Source organism: Pempheris klunzingeri, chromosome 8, assembly GCF_042242105.1.
Source record: "Pempheris klunzingeri isolate RE-2024b chromosome 8, fPemKlu1.hap1, whole genome shotgun sequence".
NCBI classification, from domain to species: Eukaryota; Metazoa; Chordata; class Actinopteri; order Acropomatiformes; family Pempheridae; genus Pempheris; species Pempheris klunzingeri.
Genome location: NC_092019.1, coordinates 24,882,614 through 24,905,351, shown reverse-complemented (window position 1 = coordinate 24,905,351; position 22,738 = coordinate 24,882,614). Strand labels below are relative to the sequence as shown.

Sequence of the window (22,738 nt, the reverse complement as noted above, 5' to 3'; positions counted from 1 at the left end):
ACATGTTCTTGAGTGTAATCCTGTTGTTGACTCTCTTGTCTGTCTCAACCAGAACAATGAAGCACAGTTCAGTTCTGCTTTTGCAGCTCCTCCTGGGGACGTGCACGGCCTACACCTATAGTGAGTATGATCCTGTACCTGTCATATCGTTGTGATAAACTTGAATGTTGGAGCTTCACTGTGCAGGGTTGGACACTAGAAAGCTGGCGGCCAGAAACGCAAAGGAACTCAAAACTCCAACTGAATAATATGATAATGTTGCTCCATAACTGCAGGATGCCCAATAAGTAACTATGTTTGACTTTTCCATTATACATTTTAATGTGTGTTTCAACTGTGTCATTCATAGAGAATGTGGCCCTGCGTGGAAAAGCCACCCAGTCAGACCGTCTTGTGCACGCATTTGGATCAGCCTACAACGCTATTGATGGAAACCGTGACTCTAACTACATGGCTGGATCATGCACGCAGACTGTTGAACAGGCCTACCCCTGGTGGAGAGTGGACCTGCTGGAGGCCTACGCCGTCACCTCCATCGTCATCACCAACAGAGGAGACAACCATTCAGAGAGGATCAACGGGGCAGAGATTTACATCGGCAACTCTTTACAAGACCATGGTGCTGCAAACCCACTGTAAGTGAACGTAATGACTTATTAAATAAAGGGGTTTCCACAAGAGAAAGTTTTAATTAATAATGACAATTGTTAGTTTGTTGGCAAGTGTTTCATCTCTTACTATATATTTCTATATACCTTCCAAGTGTTCCAGTTATAAAACAAATTCATGCACTGTTTCCCCTCTCACTCTTTCAGGGTTGCTGTAATTCCTCAAATCCCAGCGGGCAGATCTTTAAGAATAACTCTTACCAGCCATGTGGAGGGACGTTATGTGACTGTGTCTCTACCTGGTTCAGGAAGGATCCTCACACTCTGTGAGGTGGAAGTGTACGGGTACCGTGCCCCAACTGGTGAGAGTTTGAGCTACTACACAGTTAGATATAAGGCTGAAGATCGGCGATGTTGCCGTCATATCTCCGATATGAATCAATTTAAAAATGATTCACAGGTGATATAAACTGGTAAATGGTAAGAAAACACATTTTCTTAAAAGTTACTGAGATTCTGGATTGTTGCAGGAAGAAATGGAAATGTATTATGTATTATCCATACATACTATGGATACTGATCAATACATTTATGCACTAGGCTAGCTACTAGTGCATCCTTAAAGTTTTGCAATAAACAACAGACATCTAAACAACTTTCCATAACTTCTCCATCTTTTACAGCAGTGCCTGATTACTGCTGGAAGGGAATACAATGTGAAAATAGTTGTACATTTCAGGTTTAAGACATATTGGGGCCATTTTGTTCAGGAGAGAACCTGGCACTCCAGGGAAAAGCCACACAGTCATCACTGCATTCATCTGGCGTTGCAAATAATGCCATAGATGGGAATCGTGCCAGCGAATGGAACCAGGCTTCCTGTATTCAGACAGGCAACGACTTTAATCCCTGGTGGCGACTGGACCTGGGCAAAACCCATAAAGTGTTTTCTATTAGCGTAACCTCCTACAAATCGTCTACCTTACATCTTAATGGGGCTGAGATCCGAATTGGAGATTCTCTTAACAACAATGGCAACGACAATCCCAGGTAGTTTACAGTCTTATACTAATATAACTAAAAGTATCTATCTAGACTCAAGAAATGAAAATGAGACATCTTTCTTCTCCTGCCAGGTGTGCTGTGATCTCAGACATCAACGGAGGTTTTACCCAAAACTTCCAGTGTAACGGGATGGACGGGCGCTACGTTAACATAGTCGTTCCTGGAAAAACCTTGCACCTTATCCTGTGTGAGGTGGAGGTGTATGGCTCCAGACTGGATTAGGTAGGGTGACCAACACCGGGACCCTGAAACTGAAGCAGCTAATCCGAATTCATTGATTTACTATTTACACCTGTGCTTAATCTGTGACAAATTCTGTGCAGCCTGTGATTCTATACTGAGGAACATTCAGAATAACATTAGAAGGACGCAGCGGTGAAAATGTGAAAATAATATGTATATTTACAGTGAAAATAATGTTGTGATTGTATCTAAAGTATATATATATGGATCTGTATGAACTTTGTACTTTTGTATTCTCTTGGGTCACATTTTAATCAGTAATATCCTTTTTTGCACCAACTTGAAGTTTTCCATTTCTAATACTGAACGTTTCTTTGTACTGTCACTACTGCAGATGAGTGTTATACTGAAATAAACTGAACCATGAGAACAGCTTGCCATGTCTTTGTTTAATTTTAACCCGTAATCAGTCCACATAAAACATATACGTATTATCATTATCTACCAATGCGAAATAAATGCACATTAAATTGCAATTATCCATAGCAACAGTACTTCCTAAAGTCACCACTTGCTAACAATTAGAGAGTTGGATGAGAAGATTGATATCACTGTCATATCTGTGCGTTCAGTACGGTGCATTCTGCGTCAATCAAGGGTTTTGAGTAAGCTCTGGTTTATTTGATAGTCAAGTCAAGTCCAATTTTATTTAATATTATTCTAAATAACAAATCGCAGTTTGCCCAAGAGAGCTTTACAATATGGACACATTTAGACATCCTCTGTCTCTGTCTGAGAGTCAGATGAGGAAAAACTCCCCCAACAACATTTCAACAGGGAGTAGATGGCTCTTGTGCAGAACAGATTATGACGATACATGTAGACTGTAAACACATAACCTCCTCTCCTGCCGCTGAGACGTGGAACAGTGCAGGCCATGTGAAGACAAAGAGAGAGAGCTGGAAAGAAAGAAAGAAAGAAAGAAGAAAGGTGAAGAGAAACACACAACTTGAAGGCTTGTGGGAACAGAAAGAAAAACAGAGGGTTAGAGAAATGCAGTGGTTATTAGCAGGCTCACAGTTTATTCTCGGCGGCAGGACACACATGGACTACAAGTGCTGGAGTTAAGAGATTCATTGAGACTGACTGAAAGGATAATGACAACATGTGTGAGGCGTTAAATACACGAACAAGCACTAACTGAAAGTTAAGATGAGTTCTAAGTTTTGATGTAGAGGCCTCAGTGCAGTCACACTGAGGCATGTGAGTGGGGAGGTTAGGGTTAAGGAAAACTCCTGACAGACAGGAGTCCTGTGTTCTGAGAGCCTGGTGACCCAGATGGAGTGTAAGGTTTAATGAGACCAGACAGGAACAAAGGGGTCATAGCTTAATTGGTAATATCGCTTTTTTGGACCAACTTGAAGTTTTCCAGTTCTGATACAGAACTTTTCTTTGTACTGTCACTGCGTGCAGATGAATACCATATTACATCATTGATGAAATAAATCAAAACCATGAAAACAGCTTGTCATGTCTTTGTTTTCATTTAACACGAAATCTTTCCTTATAAAGCCCACACACACACACACACACACACGTTGTACTTTGTCTGTTACACATTTACAGTGAAGTCATCAGACCCACCTTAGAGTCTGAATTGACATGAAAAGGGAGCCAGTGAAGTGAAGCTTAAATTCAATCAATCAATCATTCTTTAATTATATAGCGCCAATTCATAACGGCGTTATCTCAAGACGCTTTACATGAAGAGCAGGTCTAGACCAAACTCTTTAATTAGAGAGAGACCCAACGATTCAGGAATTCAACATTAAGGATTCAAGAATCCCCACATGAGCAGCATCAGATATTAGATTAGGACGCAGTGGAGGAAGAACTCCCCTTTAACAGGAAGAAACCTGGAACAGAACCAGGCTCAATGTGGACGGCTTCTGTCAGGGTCCGTGTTGGGTGGAGGTTAGAGAGGGAGAGAGAGAGAGAGACAACACAAACAGCAACCAACATACTAACAGCAACTATAGCACTGACCATAGGAATGTGACTAATAAATTAGCAGTATGGTAGCATTGAAAAACGAGATGAGTGGCTGACGATCCACAGCAGTGATTCATGAAGCCAGAGAACCACAGCAGCAGGACCAGGACCAGGATCCACAGGAACCAGAGAACCACAGCAGCAGGACCAGGACCAGGATCCACAGGAACCTGAGAGATGAGAAAAGCACAGAAAGGCTCCGGGGACGATAGCAATTCAGTAGCAGATATTAAGCAGGCCTGAGGCATAATGATGGAGAGGAAGAGGAGGATAGGGAATAGAAAGGAGCCCAGTGCATCATGGGAGTCCCCCAGCAGTCACAGCCTATAGCAGCGTAACTAGGTGTTAGGCCAAGCGGAACTGGCTGAACCCACAATGCAGACAAGCACACAGGTTGGGTAGGCTGTGAGACAGGTAGGTTTATTTACAACAATGAACCTAAGCAGGGCTGAGGAAGAGACCAGGGGAAGCAGGCTGGAGAGGGAGACAGAACCGGAGCGGAGACGAGGAACAAGTACGAGCAAACGCGACAAGAAGTCTAGTAACAGGGAGCCTGAAGTATACCATGTGGAAACGGACAATCTGGCAACGACTGAAGAACTGAGCTGGTCTTATAAAGGCAGGGGAGGAGTCGGTGGCTTGGTTGGTGATCAGGAACACGCGTGTGGAGATTGCAGGCGTGTGGGTTGATGACCGGGAGTAACCTTCTCGACTCCGCTCTGGTCCAAGGCCTGAGCCAGCCCTAAACTATAAGCTTCATCACTAAAGAAGGTTTTTAGTCTACTCTTAAATGTAGAGAGGGTGTCTGCCCCCCGAACCCAAACTGGAAGGAGGTTCCACAGGAGAGGAGCCTGATAGCTGAAAGCTCTGGCTCCATCACTACTTTAGAGGACTTTAGGAACCACCAGTAGACCTGCAGTCTGGGAGCACAGTGCTCTAGTGGGGTAGTACGGTACTATGAGATCTTTAAGATATGATGGAGCCTGAACATTAAGAGCTTTGTAGGTGAGGAGAAGGATTTTAAACTCTAGATTAAACTTTCTCCAGGATCTTGGAGAGAAAGGGAAGGTTGGATATAGGTCTATAGTTGGCTAATACACCTGAATCCAGAGTAGGCTTTTTTTTTTTTTTTTTTTTTTTTTTTACTGCTGCTTTGAAGGACTGTGGTACATAGCCTGTTAGTACAGACTGATTGATCATATTCGGTAAGGACGTGTTAATTAATGACAGGACTTCCTTGAGCAGGAATAGGAATGTAGGAATGGGGTCGAGGAGGCATGTTGACGGTTTAGATGAGGAGATTATTGAAGCCAATTGAGGAAGATCAACTGGAGAAAAATAGTCCAAATGCACATTAAACCCAACAGCTGTTTCCCTGATTCCTCAAGTTTGAGGTTGAATCAGAGCCTGTTGATGTCACATGATCAAATGTTCTGGTGTTTTAGATTGTAGCTGCAGAATTCTGAATAATTTGAATACTTTTAGCGCCAACACGTAGCAGACCACATCATTTCCACTCACTCTGCTATTTTGAGTTTTTTTGTCTGTTTTTTTGTTTTCCCTTATTTTGTCATGTGCTCTGTATTTATGGCTGTTTCCTGTAAAGGAAGAAGAAAAAGAAATAAGCCTTATCATACAAGGAAAGAGACAAAGTCGTTCGTGGTAGATAATTGATAATTAACAACAACGCCTGATAAGATGTGCACATAAATATCCCTGTGGTCCACATCACATCAGATTCATCTTCCTCTGGCTTCAACTTGCAAGTTGAGGTAAGTGGTTGTAGTTGAATAGTGAAGCTTTTAAACACAGTTTGAAGGCTACACACAAGTAGATTCATATTTCCCACCAGTTATTTTAGTGTGAAGGGATATCTAAGCCCTGGATCAGACAGTGTTGTTCGTCCTGGATGAATTTCATACAGTAATAACATTTTCTTGAGTGTAATCCTGTTGTTGACTCTCTTGTCTGTCTCAACCAGAACAATGAAGCACAGTTCAGTTCTGCTTTTGCAGCTCCTCCTGGGGTCGTGCACGGCCTACACCTATCGTAAGTACGATCTGGCTGCATATGTCATATCTTTGTAATAAAACTTGTTAATTGAACTTTTTTGTTGAAAAGTACAAATAAAATGTGTCTGAAGGTGATTTTTAACAGAAACAGTTGATAAAAAAAAAAAATCAGCCCATGGTGCAGCAGCGTCTGCTACATTTTCATATATCTGCAGAAAATGTGGCCCTGCATGGCAAAGCAACTCAACCACACACAGTAGCTTTTTTTCTAACTTATTTTTAAGCAGGACTTTTATGCATTGGGTGAAAACTTAACTAATTACACTATAGAAAGAGATGAACTACAAGCGATTCATTGGTTGAGGCATTTTAAGCTTAAAGCAGCTATAATCTATATTTTTATAATAACAGTGAATCAAATGACAATGTGAAAACAAGGTAACAATGTAAAGGGGTCACAGTACTGAACATATCACCTGAATATGCAGCTCCCTTCAGCTTTGTTTAATCTACTGGTCCCCAGCTTTGCTATTTTGGTTTCCTCTCACCACCCTCCAAATGAGCGAGAATGCTGCTCCATGACTGTATAAACAGGCAACTGTTTGCTAACAAGTTTGCCTTAACATCAGTGTTGTGTTCACAACTTCTTCAAGTTGTTGTAATTGAATGTTTTGTAATTTACATTTTTTCCATGATATATTTTAATGTGCGTTTCAACTGTGTCATTCATAGAAAATGTGGCCCTGCGTGGAAAAGCCACCCAGTCAGACCGCCATCTGGACTCCTTTGGGGCTGCCTCCAACGCCATTGATGGAAACCGTGAATCCAACTATGCAGCTGGATCGTGCACCCACACTGATGTACAGACCAACCCCTGGTGGAGAGTGGACCTGCTGGAGTCCTACATCGTCACCTCTGTCGTCGTCACCAACAGAGGGGACTGCTGTGCAGACGAGCTCAACGGGGCAGAGATTCACATCGGCAACTCTTTACAAGACAATGGTGCCGCAAACCCAGTGTAAGCTAACATTATTAAATACAGGGTTTCCCTCAGGAAACTGTTTAGCCCAGATCCTGATGATCCATTTGTTATGGTAAATGGTAAATGGTAAATGGTAATAGCTCGTAGATGATGGATTAACCCATAGCCACACTCATTGAACATGTGTAACTTGCCTATCCTCTTCTCCTGTAAAGTTTAACGCTCTATTTCATAAAAGGGTGTTAGTTCTTTGTGGCTCCACCTCCAGGAAACCATTATATGTTCAACCTTTGAGGGCAACACTCAATGTTTTTTTGCATTTGTCTTTCTTGGGAGTTTTGACTGAGTAATGTGGACACGTAGCAGACCACATCATTTCCACTGACTCTGCTATTTTGAGTTTTTTTGTCTCTTTTTCCAGTTTTCCCTTGTGTTGTCACGTGCTCTGTATTTATGGCTGTTTCCTGTAAAGGAAAGAAGAAATAAGCCTTGTCATACGGGGAAAAAGACAAAGTCGTTCGTGGTAGATAATTGTTAACAACAACGCCTGATAAGATGTGCACATAAATATGAATGAATGTGCCATTTCATCATGTTTAATATTTACAGGTTTATTACCAATGCCGTGCTAAATTGTAAGGGTCTGTTAACAGGTGCAGGGGGCAGAGAGGTTGTTATACTTGTTATATTCCCTCTTCATGTTTTCAGTTTGAAGAAAACCTGTTTGGGTTAAGTTTGTATGGCCTCATGTGTCTATTCCTGAGACACAATATCTAATTTATAACAGAAAACACATATGCGATCAAACCAAATTTAAAAATCAGTCTATAAAATTACTGCTAACTACTCATGAGCTGTTTGTTGTGTAAAGTCCCAACTTGTTGCTTAGTAATGTAATGTAAGCAATGTAAGTAGCCCAATTTGTAAGACACTGTGTGACTATACTCAGTTTATAAAGACTGAGATAAAAAAGTCTTTTTCAAGTAACTTAATGATTGAAGTTTTTAAGTTGATGACAACTGTTAGTTTGTCGGCATCTTCATCTCTTACTATATATTATATTGTTATTATATACACCTTCCAAGTGTTCCAGTTATAAAACAAATTCATGCAGATGTTTCCTCTCTCACTCTTTTAGGGTTGCTGTAATTTCTCATATCCCAGCGGGCAGATCTCTAACAATAACTCTTACCAGCCGTGTGGAGGGACGTTATGTGACTGTGGTTCTACCTGGTTCAGGAAGGGTCCTCACACTCTGTGAGGTGGAGGTCTACGGGTACCGTGCCCCAACTGGTGAGAGTTTGAGCTACTACATCGTTAAATATGAGGCTGACGCCACTCGAGATGTGGTTTTCTGGGTGATGCTGCCCCCTTATTTTCTGTACATGCCGTTACCTACACATACACTTGTAGGCCAGCCTGCAGGTTACCATGGTTTCCTCAACAAAAAGCCAGTGGACTTTTTCAGTTGGGTTTCGGATTAGTGGATAAAATAAGCTTTGTGGCAAATAAAAGTTTATGATACTTACACGTTTTGATCAGCATGATAATGAATTCACAAATAAACATCACTTTTATGAGTTGCAAAGCATAAATGCAAACACCAGAGATAAAAAGGTTATAAGCTGAACTACACCACAGTCACATGACCACTGTGTGAACAAAACTAGAGTCTGTAAAGGTGGACTAGTGAGTAAATGAGAGTTTGGCATAATATCACAGACAAACTCTGTAGTCTCAGTTAGCGCCCACCCTTTTTAAACAAGGTATTAGAGCAGATGTTTACAGCTGTGTCCTTTGTGCAGGAGAGAACCTGGCACTCCAAGGAAAAGCCACACAGTCGTCGCTGCTCGCTCCAGGCATCGCATACTATGCCATCGATGGGAATCGCGCCAGCTTCTGGAACCAGGTGTCTTGTAGTCACACAATCTGGGAGTGGAACCCGTGGTGGCGACTGGACCTGGGCAAAACCCACAAAGTGTTTTCAGTTAGCATAACCAACTACAGAGACCATCCCTCATTTATTAATGGAGCTGAGATCCGAATTGGAAATTCTCTTAACAACAATGGGAACAACAATCCCAGGTAGTTTACCGTTCTCATCAAAATACTGACATACCTAAAGGTTGGGTTGTTGTTGGGTTTGCTGGGAAGTGCACATTTAAGCTCAGTTCCACAACAGTCAAACATTAAAGGTATGACAGTAACTTATATTCATCGAAACAGAATCTTTAAGACTCAAGAAATGAAAATGATTCATTTTTCTTCTGCTGCCAGGTGTGCTGTGATCTCAGGCCTCACTGGAGGTTTTACCCAAAACTTCCAGTGTAACGGGATGGACGGGCGCTACATTAACATCGTTAACCCTGGAAAAAGCGAGTACCTGGTCCTGTGCGAGGTGGAGGTGTATGGCTCCAGACTGGATTAGTACTGAGGAGGGAATGAAAATATAGAGATAACAGACTGCCTTTCCTGGAAGACATTTACAGTGCGGCACTTGGCTGATTACATGAAAAGTGACAAGATATTGCTTTTCTTACTGTGACATGTAAACAAGGCCTATCTAAACTGCTGGCCTTAACATAAACGTATGGTGCTGTTAAATCATCCACAAGACTCTATTGTGAGGAGCAGCAACAGGATAACATCCCTTTGAAATAGGAATTCACAGAGGTGAAAATAATATGTAATTATACAGTGACAATAATGTTGTGATTGAATATAATATATATATATATATATATATATATATATATATATATATATATATATATATATATATATATATATATATGTGGTTCTGTATTAAGTTTTCCAAAAAAATCACCTTTACTGAAATAAATTAAAACCATGAAAACATCCTGCCACAACTGCCATAAGTTTTCATTTAGCTCCACATAAAACTGTTCTATGTTTGTCATGTACCGTTATATATATGTCATATGTATCAATCAGTGCACAAGGTAGGTTAAATTGCAGGTATCCATAGCAACGGTACTTTGTCAAGTCACCACTTGCTAACAATCAAAGGAAGTCTTTGACATTTCATCATATAGATTATTATGCATTAATTAAGGGTTTTAGCTAAGCTCTATTCAAAACACTTCACAATGTCTCAGCGCGTTGTCACGTGCACTCGCTTTTTTTTTTTTTTTTACGACTGTTTTCTTATTTTTACAACATCATCAAGATTTGCCGACGCCTGATCTGACTGAAAGAAATGAGGAAATGAATGAGCCTTATAATACAAAGACACAGACAAAGCTGGTAAATCATCAATAAACAACACATGCCATGATAAGATGTGCACATAAATATCCCTGTGGAACACACTACTGCACATTCATCAGCACAGCTTGAACTGCGGCTGCTCAAGTCGAGGTAAGTGGTTGCAGTTGAACAGTGAAGCTTTTGAACATAGTCCAACATAACAACTAGTTTTATATTTACCTGCAGTCATTCATCTTATCTCGGTTACTTCATTCTTTATTCACATTGGATATCTAAGCCCTGGATCACACAGTGTTGTTCGTCCTGGATGAATTTCATACAGTAATAACATGTTCTTGAGTGTAATCCTGTTGTTGACTCTCTTGTCTGTCTCAACCAGAACAATGAAGCACAGTTCAGTTCTGCTTTTGCAGCTCCTCCTGGGGACGTGCACGGCCTACACCTATCGTACGTACGATCTGGCTGCATATGTCATATCTTTGTAATAAAATAACTATTCGCTGAGATGTTGGGGCTTCACTGTGCAGGGTCAGACACTCGCAAGCTCTTTTTAGTTTAAGACATGTACATCATGACATCACAACTCGTTTTGAGCCAATCATGGTCAAGGAAAATGAAGTTAGCAGTTTTGTTGTGATGTTCTCTACATCTCTGAAACATCTTATCAGTAGTGATTTTTAGTTGATTGTCAGCCAAGGCAGTTGTCGTCAATGCTGGAATAGTAACTTTTTCTGCAGGACTGAATCAAACTTTAACGGCATCTGAAGGAACTTTAGGAACATTCATGGTTGTAAAAGAAAATAGGAGAGCCCTCTCTCTGAAAGGACCTTTGATTGGCCCAAGTGGCCAGAAAAATCACTTATTGCAGGCTGGTAATTTACAAACATTTTCCATTATACATTTTATTGTGTATTTCAACTGTCTCTTTCTTAGGAAATGTGGCCCTGCGTGGAAAAGCCAGCCAGTCACATACACATGCACCTGCCTACAACGCCATCGATGGAAACCGTGAATCCAACTATGCAGCTGGATCGTGCAGCCACACTGATGCACAGACCAACCCCTGGTGGAGAGTGGACCTGCTGGAGTCCTACATCGTCACCTCTGTCGCCGTCACCAACAGAGGGGACTGCTGTGCAGACCAGATCAACGGGGCAGAGATACACATCGGCAACTCTTTACAAGACAATGGTGCCGCAAACCCAGTGTAAGTGAACGTAATACAGGGATACCCACAGGAAACTGTTTTGAAGACACAAGCCCAGATCCTGTTACGTCTCTTCCAATGAGTCTGGAGCTTGCACCTCCAGTGAGGTACTAACCTTTACTTCCCACCGCCCAACCACCTGGTCTCTTAACCTTGTCCCCTCTCACCTTCTTCAGTCTATGACCTCCTTTCTCTCCTCAACCACCTCATCAGGACCTTTTTGACAACTTATTGTTTTCCAAACACTCTCAAAGCCACCAGGGTGGCTGTGGGTCAGAGGTGTAGCAGGTCATCTATCAGTCGGAGGGTTGGTGGTTCGATCCCCGGCTCCTATGAGTCAGCATGTCGAAGTGTCCTTGGGCAAGACACTGAACCCCAACTTGCTCCTGAATGAAGTATGATTGTGTGTGTGTGTGACACTTAGATTCCTCCTGAATGAATGATGTGTGAATGGGTGAATGAAGATGTGATGGAAAAGCTGAATGACTAGAAAGGTATACAAAGCTATACAAAATACAGACCATTTACAGACCATTTACCATTTCCTTCCACAACACTCGAGTGTGCTGTCTTTATCCTGCCTCCTGCATTCAGCTTCCAGAGCAACCTTCTGCACCTGGGACCATATAGAAACAGAAACAAATCTTAAAAACTCTGTTCCTGTACCTGTGCAAATGCTTCCTCCCATTGACTGTTGTTTACCTTGACAGCATGTTGCTCAGTAATGCAAGAACATTTGAAAGGCTCTGGAAGTATACTTATAAGAAAGTAGATGACTGATGACTGACAGTTTTAACTTGATGACATATGTTTGTTGGTTGGCAATATTTTATCCAAGTGTTGGCATTATTTCTTACTTTATATGTCTATATACCTTTCAAGTACAGTTATAAAACAAATTCATGCACTGTTTCCTCTCTCACTCTTTCAGGGTTGCTGTAATTTCTCATATCCCAGCGGGCAGATCTCTAAGAATAACTCTTACCAGCCATGCGGAGGGACGTTATGTGACTGTGGCTGTACCTGGTTCAGGAAGGATCCTCACACTCTGTGAGGTGGAAGTCTACGGGTACCGTGCCCCAACTGGTGACAGTTTGAGCTACTACACAGTTAAATATGAGGCTGTAGTCACTCAAGATGGGATTTTCTAGGTAATGCCTGCAGTATTTCCTATACAGCTGCATTCACACCAGAAGTGGAATTGCATTAATTTGAACAAAGAAAAGGGAAATAAAATCATGTTCTTCTTGTTATTAATACATTTCTCCTTTGCAAAGTGGCATCTATTTGAGCTACATGTGTCTTAACTCTAATATCCAACACAGTGAGACTCACCAGCCAGCTTGTTTATTTTGAAAATGAATGAACATCTTAAAATGATTCAAAAGTGATATAAACTGGTAAATGGTAAGAAGACACAGTTTCTTAAATTACTGGGATTAAGTTACCGAGATGTGTTATATACTGTATACTATGGATACTGATATAAAAAATAGTCGACAACATATACTCCTTCAAGTTTTGCAGTGCTGGTCCAAATAAATTGAAGGAATCCACACATCATAACCTCCCAAGTTTCCTCTTACCACTGGAAGGGGCAAGAATGTGCACTTCTGTATGATATACACAGATTGGGGCCACTTTGTTTTATAGACAGCATCAAGAAAGACAATATCAGTGCTGATGTTTGCAACTGTGTCCTTTGTGCAGGAGAGAACCTGGCACTCCAAGGAAAAGCCACACAGTCGTCATTGCACACCTCTGGGATTGCATATAATGCTATTGATGGGAATCGTGCCAGCAAATGGGACCAGGGTTCTTGCAGTCACACAGGCGCCGACTTGAACTCCTGGTGGCGACTGGACCTGGGCAAAACCCATAAAGTCTTTTCTGTCAATATAACTAACATTATAGAAGCGTCTGCACGACTTAATGGAGCTGAGCTCAGAATCGGAGATTCTCTTGACAACAATGGAAACAACAATCCCAGGTAGTTTACAGTCCATTTATTAAAACATATCTCTCATTTAGTTTGTTTAGAACACATCTGTGCTCAATTAAAACTAATAAATATAGGTTAAGAATATAGGTTCAACAACATAATACCTTCAAATCTCATGATGAAAAAGAGACAGTAGTAGTGAATATCAATTCATTAAACTGATTCCACTGGTTAACAAAGTCATTTCTTCTTCCATAAGGTGTGCTGTGATCTCAAGCATCCCTCCGGGTTTCACTGAAAACTTCCAGTGTAACAAGATGGACGGTCGCTATGTTAACATAGTCATTCCTGGAAGAACTGAATACCTGCACGTGTGTGAGGTGGAGGTGTATGGCTCAAGACTGGATTAGCTCTGAGGAGGTTCAACTTTAAGATGTTTAGCAGATGCTCTCGCACAGACTCATTAAAGATGTTTAGCTGATGCTCTCGCACAGACTCATGTTGGAATTGTAGCATAAGCTTCACTTACACATAATTTAAGACAGCAGTTATATGCTTCAGTGCACTTTAAAGCTGCTTTGCTCTATTTTTTGCCACCGGGGTGCAGAAGAAGAAGTTCACAACAAGCTGACATTTGGACCACATCAGAGATCTGAAGTGGTTATAGTTGTTATATAAAAATTTCAGCTGAAAGCAGGGCAAAAAGCCAGCCTTAATATAAATGTATAGAATTGTTAAATTACTGGATTAGCTCTGAGGAGGTTCAAAGTTTATTACAATTTCATATTGAAGATGTTTAGCTGATGCTCTTGTAAAGACTCACTGAAGATGTGATTCTATGTTGAGGGATATTTAGTATATCAGTAAAAGAAAACTTTGAAAATGTACAGTGATGAAAATACTTTCAGAACTAACATCTCCTCTGACTGCAAAACTCTATATACACAGGGCGATGGAGTTTTGCTATACATACACTACTCACAAAAAGTTAGGGATATTTGACTTTAAGGTGAAATATATGGAAAATGTAAAAAGTGAATGCTACAGTGATATTATATCATGAAAGTAGGGCATTTAAGTAGAAGCATGCACTGGTAATTTTATTCATTTTAAACAATTTATTGAAAGAAAATCTAACAACAGTGGTAGGTATACCACAACAAAACATTTCAGTGTCTCAATAAATTCCAATAACCCATTTCAAAAATACTTTCATACACTGATGCAAGGTACCAACTTTCTCATTAGGGTCTAATCTAATCCTCTCATTCACACACACACACACACACACACACACACACACACACACACAGCCTTCAGAGGCATTTCAGACACTTTGACATGTGAAATATTAGATGGCTGCCTGGCCTCCTGAGCCACAGCTGCCCCTATAGTCGTTACTTGCTAAATATTACAGGTTTGACATTTGGGGAAAAACCTCCATTATTTGCTTTCTTGCAGAGAGTAGATGAGAAGACTGATACCACTGTCATATCTGTGAACCAACAATGGGGAAAGTTTTACATGAGGTTATAAGCAGCCCTCACACAGCCCCCGTAATATGGAGAGAGAGTTGGGTGTGTTTCAGAAAGCAAAACAGAGAAGCAGCAGAGAATTTGAAATGTTGAAACAGTCAGACGTTCATGTGATGTTGGCATAAATCAGAGAATGTGCACATTGTGCAAAGTAAATATTTGCAACTAAGCATTTTCAGTTACTGTTGCTTTTATTCTTCTGGGCTGAAGTCCAAGGTGTAATCAGGGCTGGCGGGGGTTGCTAATGTTGGCTGAGCAGGTCTGTGTCTGAAACCACTCATTGACTCCAAGGCACTGCAGTTTCCCTGCTGTAGTGAAGATGGTACCTTGTCTCACACGGTGGCACCAAAACGTTGAGAATAGTACCGTGTATGGGACAATTTGTCTATCAGAAATAATTAATAATTATCTAAGATAATTGATAATTATATAAATTAATCGGACTTAGTGTAAAGTCCATCTCGATTGGGGCACCACCTTGTTAAACGAGGAAAAGATTTAAATGATAAATGATACAATTTAATTTAAATGATACAGTCTCTACTATCTATACTATACTAAACTATCAATCTGGTATTTTGATTAATTATTATCTTAATAGCTAAAACCAAAATGACCACATTGATTGGTGGAGAACAACTTAACTTTATGGCTGCACAGTGAACTACAACACGTCGCAATAATCAAACTCAATGAACATTAAAGCAAATCAATACATTAACAAGGTTAATTGTTTAGTCATGTATACAGTAATGCTCAGTCACAGTTTGTTCCCAGTCCTCAAAAGGGAAGAAGAAGGTCCTCCAGTGTGCTGCTTTCTCAGCCTGTTGATGAACCAGGCTGGAAGAAGGTTGTGGTTCTGTGTCCTTGCTGTCCTGGTTGCAGGCTGGAGGAATCTGGTCGCTCCTTTGTTCCTTGCTAGTTAGCAGCTCGGTGCTAACTTGCTGATGTGCTCCTGTTGCTCTGAAGATCAGCTGGCAGACTCTTGGATCATACCTGCTGGCGCTGATAAGCTTGGTTCAGGCAGGACCTTGTGTCGCTGCTCTGGTACAGGCCACCCTGAGGCTGGAGGAGTGAGCTACAGGCCTGGAACTGGACTCTCAGGGGTTCTGGAGACAAGGTTCAGCGCTGAACTGGTCTCCAGCAGAGCCCGAGGTGAAACAGAGCTGGAACCTCAGGGATCCAGAGGCAGAGACTCTCAGGGGTGTGAGAGAGCTCCGGGAGGAGAACTGGACCGGTCCAGGTGAGAGATCAGAGAGAGAGAGAGCTCAGGGGGGGGAGCTCTGGTTCTGAGGCGTGAGGTTGTAGGGTTCAGAGAGGGAGCCCTTTATTTACCATAAACTGGTGGAGGGCCCAACACTGCACAGAGAGGAAACAGTGTCATCTGTTTCCTCCCTGACCTGGTGAACACCCTGTGAGTTTTCTTACAACAGACTTCTCTAGAACCACAGAAAACGCCTCTAATGTGTGTAACATTTGAGTTTGCGCAATTATATCTTGAGTAATGGCCACCAAGCTGCTGCAAAATAGACAAACTGAAGTAGAGCCCTCCGCAGGACTGTTTTTTTTTTAAATCCTGCTCCTGTCTGCTCCCCTTTGGATTTCAGACCATTACCACCTACACCCACAGTGTGTGTGGTCACACTGTCTACTCCTGCCAGGTTTGCATTGGCTTCTGCAGGACTGCAGCAGGTAACCCTGACAAGATGTCAGGTCAGAACCCTGTCAGGGCTGCTTTCACAATAGTGACCAGCTGGCTGTACATTATCCTGCTTATTGCACAGCTTCTTGCTAAAGAAATACACAATCTGGGACAAAGTATGGATTTAAATGATTTTATTGATTTAAAAAAATTACTTTACTTTTTATTGCTTTATTTATTGCTTCCGCTAAGAAAGTAGGCCATAGCTACGTAAACTCTGTAGCCTTCCTAAGGGTCACCTACTCAGTGCAATAATTCACGTTAAACTGAACATTTCCACGGATGGTGAAGTGAGACAAGGTGAACAGGACTTCCTCATTCATCTCTACAGGGACCAGACTTCTTCCTGCGGACTGATATAATGTCTGTGATCAAAACTGCATCCATAGCAACAGTCTGTTAATCATGGGGGTGCACTCTACTGAAGAATAACAGACCATAGAAGGCTATTATTGACCAATCAGAACAGAGTTTCCAATAAAGCCGTGTAACTTCATACTCACTTTAATAGTTTATGAAGTGTAAAATTCTTCACCCATTCTCAACCAATCCTCTTCATTTAAAACCAAAATAAATTCCAGCAGATCTGCTGTAGAAGTCAAATCAAGTCACAGTCTGCAGAGACAGACTGGAAAAACTTCAGATCTTTCACTCAAATAAAAGTAGCAGAACTACTCTGTAGAAGTAATCTGTTACATCCCTGCTTTCAAATTGTACTCATTGCATAATAAAAACATTATACGCTGCATCATATAATTAGAACATTATTACTAATAGAGTTTTAATATCACAGCAGCTTGAAGTGGAGCTAATCTTCTATCTTGCAAAGCAACAAGTAACTTTTCTGTAGTTTTCACACAAATGTAGTGAAGTAAAAAGTACAATGCACTCATCTAAGATGTAGCGGAGCATGAACTGGAAATACTCATGTAAAGTACAAGTACCTCAAAATTGTACTTAGGTAGAGTATTTGAAAGAACGTATGTAGTTACATTCCACCACTGTCACCTACACAGCGGGTGTTGGAGTCAGTGGATTACTGTGATTTTCAGGTAAATACTCTTTGGTGTGTATTGTGGGACCTTTGACGGACCTCTTAGTGTGTGCTCAGATACCTTCTGAAATTTAATTCATGCAAAGGGGAAGTGGAATACACGAGAGAGGGAGTAAACCAGTGGGGCGTGATTGGACAGTGTCGGGCATGAACATCATCTGATTTCTGATGATTGGTTCAGGTGATGTCGAGTTGAAGCCAGAGATGTGTATAAAGAGCACAGAAATGACTGCTTTCTTTCTGCTTGCTCTGTCAGGATCTCCAGGTAAAACATTTCATTTCTTTGTTCAACATCTGCGTTTCCTCCTCTTCTTCACTGCCTGAGCATAGTTTACCTTACTAAGGATTTATTTAAATAGCATGTAGATGCGTGTACCTCTGCAGTGTGGGGAAGCAAATAACAGCTGTGAATCTTTATTTAAATTAAACCACTACTGAATATTTAGGATTGGAAAAAAAATACAGAATTTACTTGTAAGTTATGTGGTTTGAATTCCTGGAGGAAATTTCAAGTCATGCAAATTAGAAAACTTGATTTTAGGTTTTCACACATACAGATAAGATCAAAAAAAACATACCGAGTCAAACTGTGAAGTCAGGTGGCAAATTTTTTTTACATTTACATTTAAACATTGACGCTTCACTGTAAGATTAAGATTTTTGTAGCTGTTATTTTCTTCCATAGCATCCTCTGTTTTAGATCACACAATGAACTATTCAGTTTTCACCAACGTTTGACTGGAACTCGGCCAGATTGTTTCTGATGACAAGGCGTTGCATGATAGCCACCATCAATGCACGAGCGTGTGAGTGTCAGAGTGTTATAAAGGACGCTAAATAAATGCAATCCATTTAGCGAAAAAGTTTTCGTGACCTTTTGCCACATTTTGGGGACAACAGCACCGATTCTCTCACACAGAAACTACAATTTGACAGAGCTGTGCTAGTGACTTACAGACTTTCTGACATTGTCTCATTTATTTCTTATTGATTATTTTCCCCCCTTTTCAATTCACATTACCATCATAATCGCTGCTAATACATAGACATATTTTACATAGATTTTTTTTTAAAAATATGGTCTATTAAAGACTCTCATGTCTCAACCAGAATGATGAAACTTCTCCCCCTGCTGCTCCTCCTGGAGACATGCTCAGCTTCCACTTATCGTAAGTATGACCTGAGGGGATGTGTGACACCTCCAGTGGAAAGCATCACCAGATGCAGTGGCACACGCTTCTGAATAACATTTGATGATTGTGTGTAATGAAGTATGTACAGTAAAATACACCTTTTAGAAATAGAAGGAGGTGGATGAAGCACTTTAGTTAGCAAGAAAAGGGAAATAGTGTCTATGTAGTGGAAATGAACTTCCTCCACAGAGAAGTCTTCTGAACAAATGTAGTAAATGCAGCATCGTAGTTCGACTGTATTAGCAGACTAACCTCCTCTTTTCTGCAAACCTGTCTGCAACCACTTCCTGTAGGATTTTTGTATTGAGTAAAAAGTTTACTTATACAGTTTAATTAGAGTGAGTGAGAGCTCAGCTTCAGAAAACACATGCAAAGAGAAACAATCCAGTAAAGAGAACAGGTTCACCAATTGGACATGTGCACAGCCGTTAGTAAAAAAAAAAAAAAAGCTACTCAGACACTGACCCCTGAGGAACACCTTTCTTTAACATGTGTTTCAACTGTCTCATTCATAGAGAATGTGGCCCTGCGTGGAAAAGCCACCCAGTCACAACGTTACACGCACTCTTTCGGGGCTGCCTACAACGCCATTGATGGAAACCGTGACCCTAACTTCCATGCTGGATCATGCACCCACTCTGAGCAGATGGCCAACCCCTGGTGGAGAGTGGACCTGCTGGAGTCCTACATCGTCACCTCCGTCATCATCACCAACAGAGGGGACTGCTGTCCATTCAGGCTTGACAGAGTAGAGATTTACATCGGCAACTCTTTACAAGACAATGGACTCGCAAACCCAAAGTGAGCGAACGTGAAAAAGTAGTTTGTCTGAAGCTTAAATGCTGATCCCAAAAATGATATCTAGAAACAGCTAGAATCATAATGATTCATATGTTCTCACACAAAATGGAGGAGAATTTAATTTCCAGTTTGACTTAAAGACTCAAAAGTTCAACCAGTCACAGCAGGCCCGATTCTTCAATCGTCATGAACCCTTAAAGGGTCGATGAGCGCTAACTGCATCGATAGTAGATGTTTACTTGCAACGCCAGCACAGAAAACAGTACGCTGCATCCACCCACCTTCTCTGGCAGACGAGCCACTGCTGGACACCGCTTGTTACTTTTCCCAGAAATGTCACCACCAACACCCAGTTTGTAATACCAAAGAACACCACAAGCACAAGTGCTGTCATCAGTGGGCCATAGATTCAGTCCCTGTTGTGTTAGCACATTCAGTGGTAGGTAGTGACTTTCTTGTGGGTTGGGATGTTTATTTAACTTTAAATCTCTGAGATTGTCACTTTAAGGCCTGCAGGTATGAAGTGTGATTCATATGCTGCTTCCTGTCTCTCTCCCTCTCTGTCAGGGTTGGTAAAATAGATAAAATCGATACAGGCAAGTCGTTCACTCTGCCTTTCACCGATCGTGTGGAGGGACGTTACGTGACTTTGAGTCTGCGTGGTTCTGAAAAGATCCTCACGCTCTGTGAAGTGGAAGTCTACGGGTACCGCGCCCCCACTGGTGAGAATTTGAGCTATTCCATGAATAAATGTGCACAGTATGAAGCTATTTTCATCTTCATGAGCCAAAAAAAAAAAAAAAACAGAATCATGAAACCTGTTCCACAGTCTTGAGTTAATGTAACGAACATGATGCTGTAGCAGACATAACGAAACATCTGGTACAGCAGACAGCAGACAGTACATGATGAGAAGGCACACTCCATTAATCATTAGCAGTAGAGGATCAGTGATACATTTGACGTGACTTTTTGCTGATTTTTTTTTTTTCTTGCTTCAGTCAGTTTTATTCTCTCAAAGTTTTATTTTAAAATCTGATTCCATTCAGATATCAATGGTCATTTTTGGAGGTGCGTTCTCTTTGCAGGAGAGAACCTGGCCATCCAAGGAAAAGCCACGCAGTCGTCACTGTATTCATTCGGCGCTGCATATAACGCCATTGACGGGAATCGTGACAGCAAGTGGGAAGACGGCTCCTGCAGTCACACGAGCAATAATGTGGATCCCTGGTGGCGGCTGGATCTGGGCAAAACCCATAAAGTGTTTTCTGTTAAGGTAGCCAACACGGACGCTAACCCGGAACGACTTGATGGAGCCGAGATCCGAATTGGAGATTCTCTAAAAAACAATGGCAACAACAATACCAGGTAGTTTACTGTTGTGACCCCCTTAACTTTTCATCCAGTTTCCCCACTAAAGTAATGTTAGATCCGTTAATCTGAACTGTGCTTTGTTAGTGTCACGGCTGGCTCCTGGGACACAACAAAGGAAGAGGTGCAAGAGAGGCTTTACTGTAAATAAAGACCATTTTATTACACCAATGAAGAGCATGGGTGGCTGGGTGTGAAGAGAGAGGGCTCTGGTTCCCCAGGCCGGCCTATATACCTATATAACCTGGTACACTGGCCAGGTGTGCCAGGTTAGGTGATTGCATGCTCCGCCCAGCCAGGGACCTGCAAGCAAGAGAGAGAGAGACGACCAAGGCTCTAGGGCCATAACACCCCCCCCCCATAAAGTCAGGGTCCCCACAGGAACCCTGGTAACTAAACAATCAATAAGTGCCTTGCTCTATCTATTTGTAGCCTCACCTTAGCTCTAAAACAGAGATATATACCAAAAACAAGAAAATCTCATCAATGGTGTCCCAAACAATCTCCTTTACTTTCTATCCATCCCTAGCAACTGGATCCTGGAAGCTAATTTAAGAGGAAAGATAAAAATAAAAAACCCCCAAGGAGATGGAACACAGCAGAGTACAAAAAAAACCTACAAACCTAACTAATGAGACCGAGACACTGCATCTGCCACCACATTGTCTCGCCCCTTGATGTGCCGGATGTCCAGACAGTAAGACTGGAGAAATGAGGCCCAACGAACCAGGGCCGCAACAGTTAGCAAGCAAACATTCTGAACTAAGATGGGGAACACGGTAAACATCACACATTTTAACATTATCATTGTGAGCATGACCCCACTGTGCACTACCTGCTCAGCACCAAACAGCAGACACACACACTTAGAAACTGGCTCGTGAACACAGTGGAGCATTTCGCAGCTGAAGAGCACATATATTTTCCCCCCGGAGTTGGTGGAGACCAAAACAGAGCTTAATCAGGACACCAAAATGATCAGGCAACTCTGCTAGCATGTTTCCCACAACAATGCTATAAGGTTATATCATCTAGGGGGTGTTTTTACTGGTTCATGTGCTGCCCCCATGTGGCCAGAAATACTAATTGATCTGGTTTTACTTTTTAAAGCATGATTCTGTCACTGCTTCACGCCCCTTCGTTCCACTGACAGAGAAACAAACCTCTCTGGTGATAACTAAGGGATTTCTGCTTCTTTTGCCAGGTGTGCGGTGATCACACACATCCCAGCAGGCGATGTTGGTGAATTCCAGTGCAACGGGTTGGACGGTCGCTACGTTAACATCGTCATGCCAGGGAAAGAAGATTTCCTGACCCTGTGTGAGGTGGAGGTGTACGGCTCCAGACTGGATTAGCTCGGAGGAGGTTCAAGTCGCATAACGACAAGATTCCTCCTGAATGGATGATTTTTTTTTTTTATGGCTCTACTTAGTGCATCAACATTATGTCTGGCCATGTTTCTACTGATATACTGATATAGTTATTTTAGTTACTGTACTGTCATTACCTGCTGCAGGATAAAATGGAGATACAATAAATCTTTTAAGAGCCTGTTGTTCTCATTTTATCATCACTGACGTGGAGCAAAACCCTTTTTAGTTTAATTTACCACGACTGAAGGAATCATTTTAGCGGTACTTTCATGTCATTATTTGTAGGTTTGTACTTTCAATTTAACACATTTCTCCTTAATCGTTTCCACTTTTTCTGTCAGACCTTCGCTTGCACTGCTGCTGGTGAGCAAAGCTGCCAGTATGTTTACTGCTGGCTGACCAGGATTAGCTGGAAGAGCATGTTATC

The 22,738-nt window shown here is 41.5% G+C and overlaps 2 protein-coding genes across 2 annotated transcripts; both read left to right on the top strand.

Moving 5' to 3' along the window:
- LOC139204885 (uncharacterized) lies at nt 1-13,702 on the top strand. The gene is made up of 12 exons (XM_070834905.1): nt 1-120; nt 6,653-6,938; nt 8,041-8,195; nt 8,708-8,987; nt 9,180-9,329; nt 9,858-9,865; nt 10,218-10,287; nt 10,513-10,580; nt 11,067-11,340; nt 12,272-12,426; nt 13,051-13,330; nt 13,542-13,702. The coding sequence occupies exons 1-12, from the start codon at nt 3-5 to the stop codon at nt 13,690-13,692; spliced, it is 1,995 nt and encodes a 664-aa protein (XP_070691006.1). The 5' UTR covers nt 1-2; the 3' UTR covers nt 13,693-13,702.
- A 4,112-nt stretch (nt 13,703-17,814) lies between these two features.
- Nucleotides 17,815-22,489, top strand: LOC139205793 (fucolectin-1-like). Its single transcript, XM_070836112.1, has 6 exons — nt 17,815-17,838; nt 18,684-18,742; nt 19,282-19,567; nt 20,135-20,289; nt 20,656-20,935; nt 22,143-22,489. Exons 2-6 carry the CDS (start codon nt 18,685-18,687, stop codon nt 22,291-22,293), a joined length of 930 nt encoding a protein of 309 aa, XP_070692213.1. The 5' UTR covers nt 17,815-17,838; nt 18,684; the 3' UTR covers nt 22,294-22,489.
- Nucleotides 22,490-22,738: the final 249 nt, after the last annotated feature.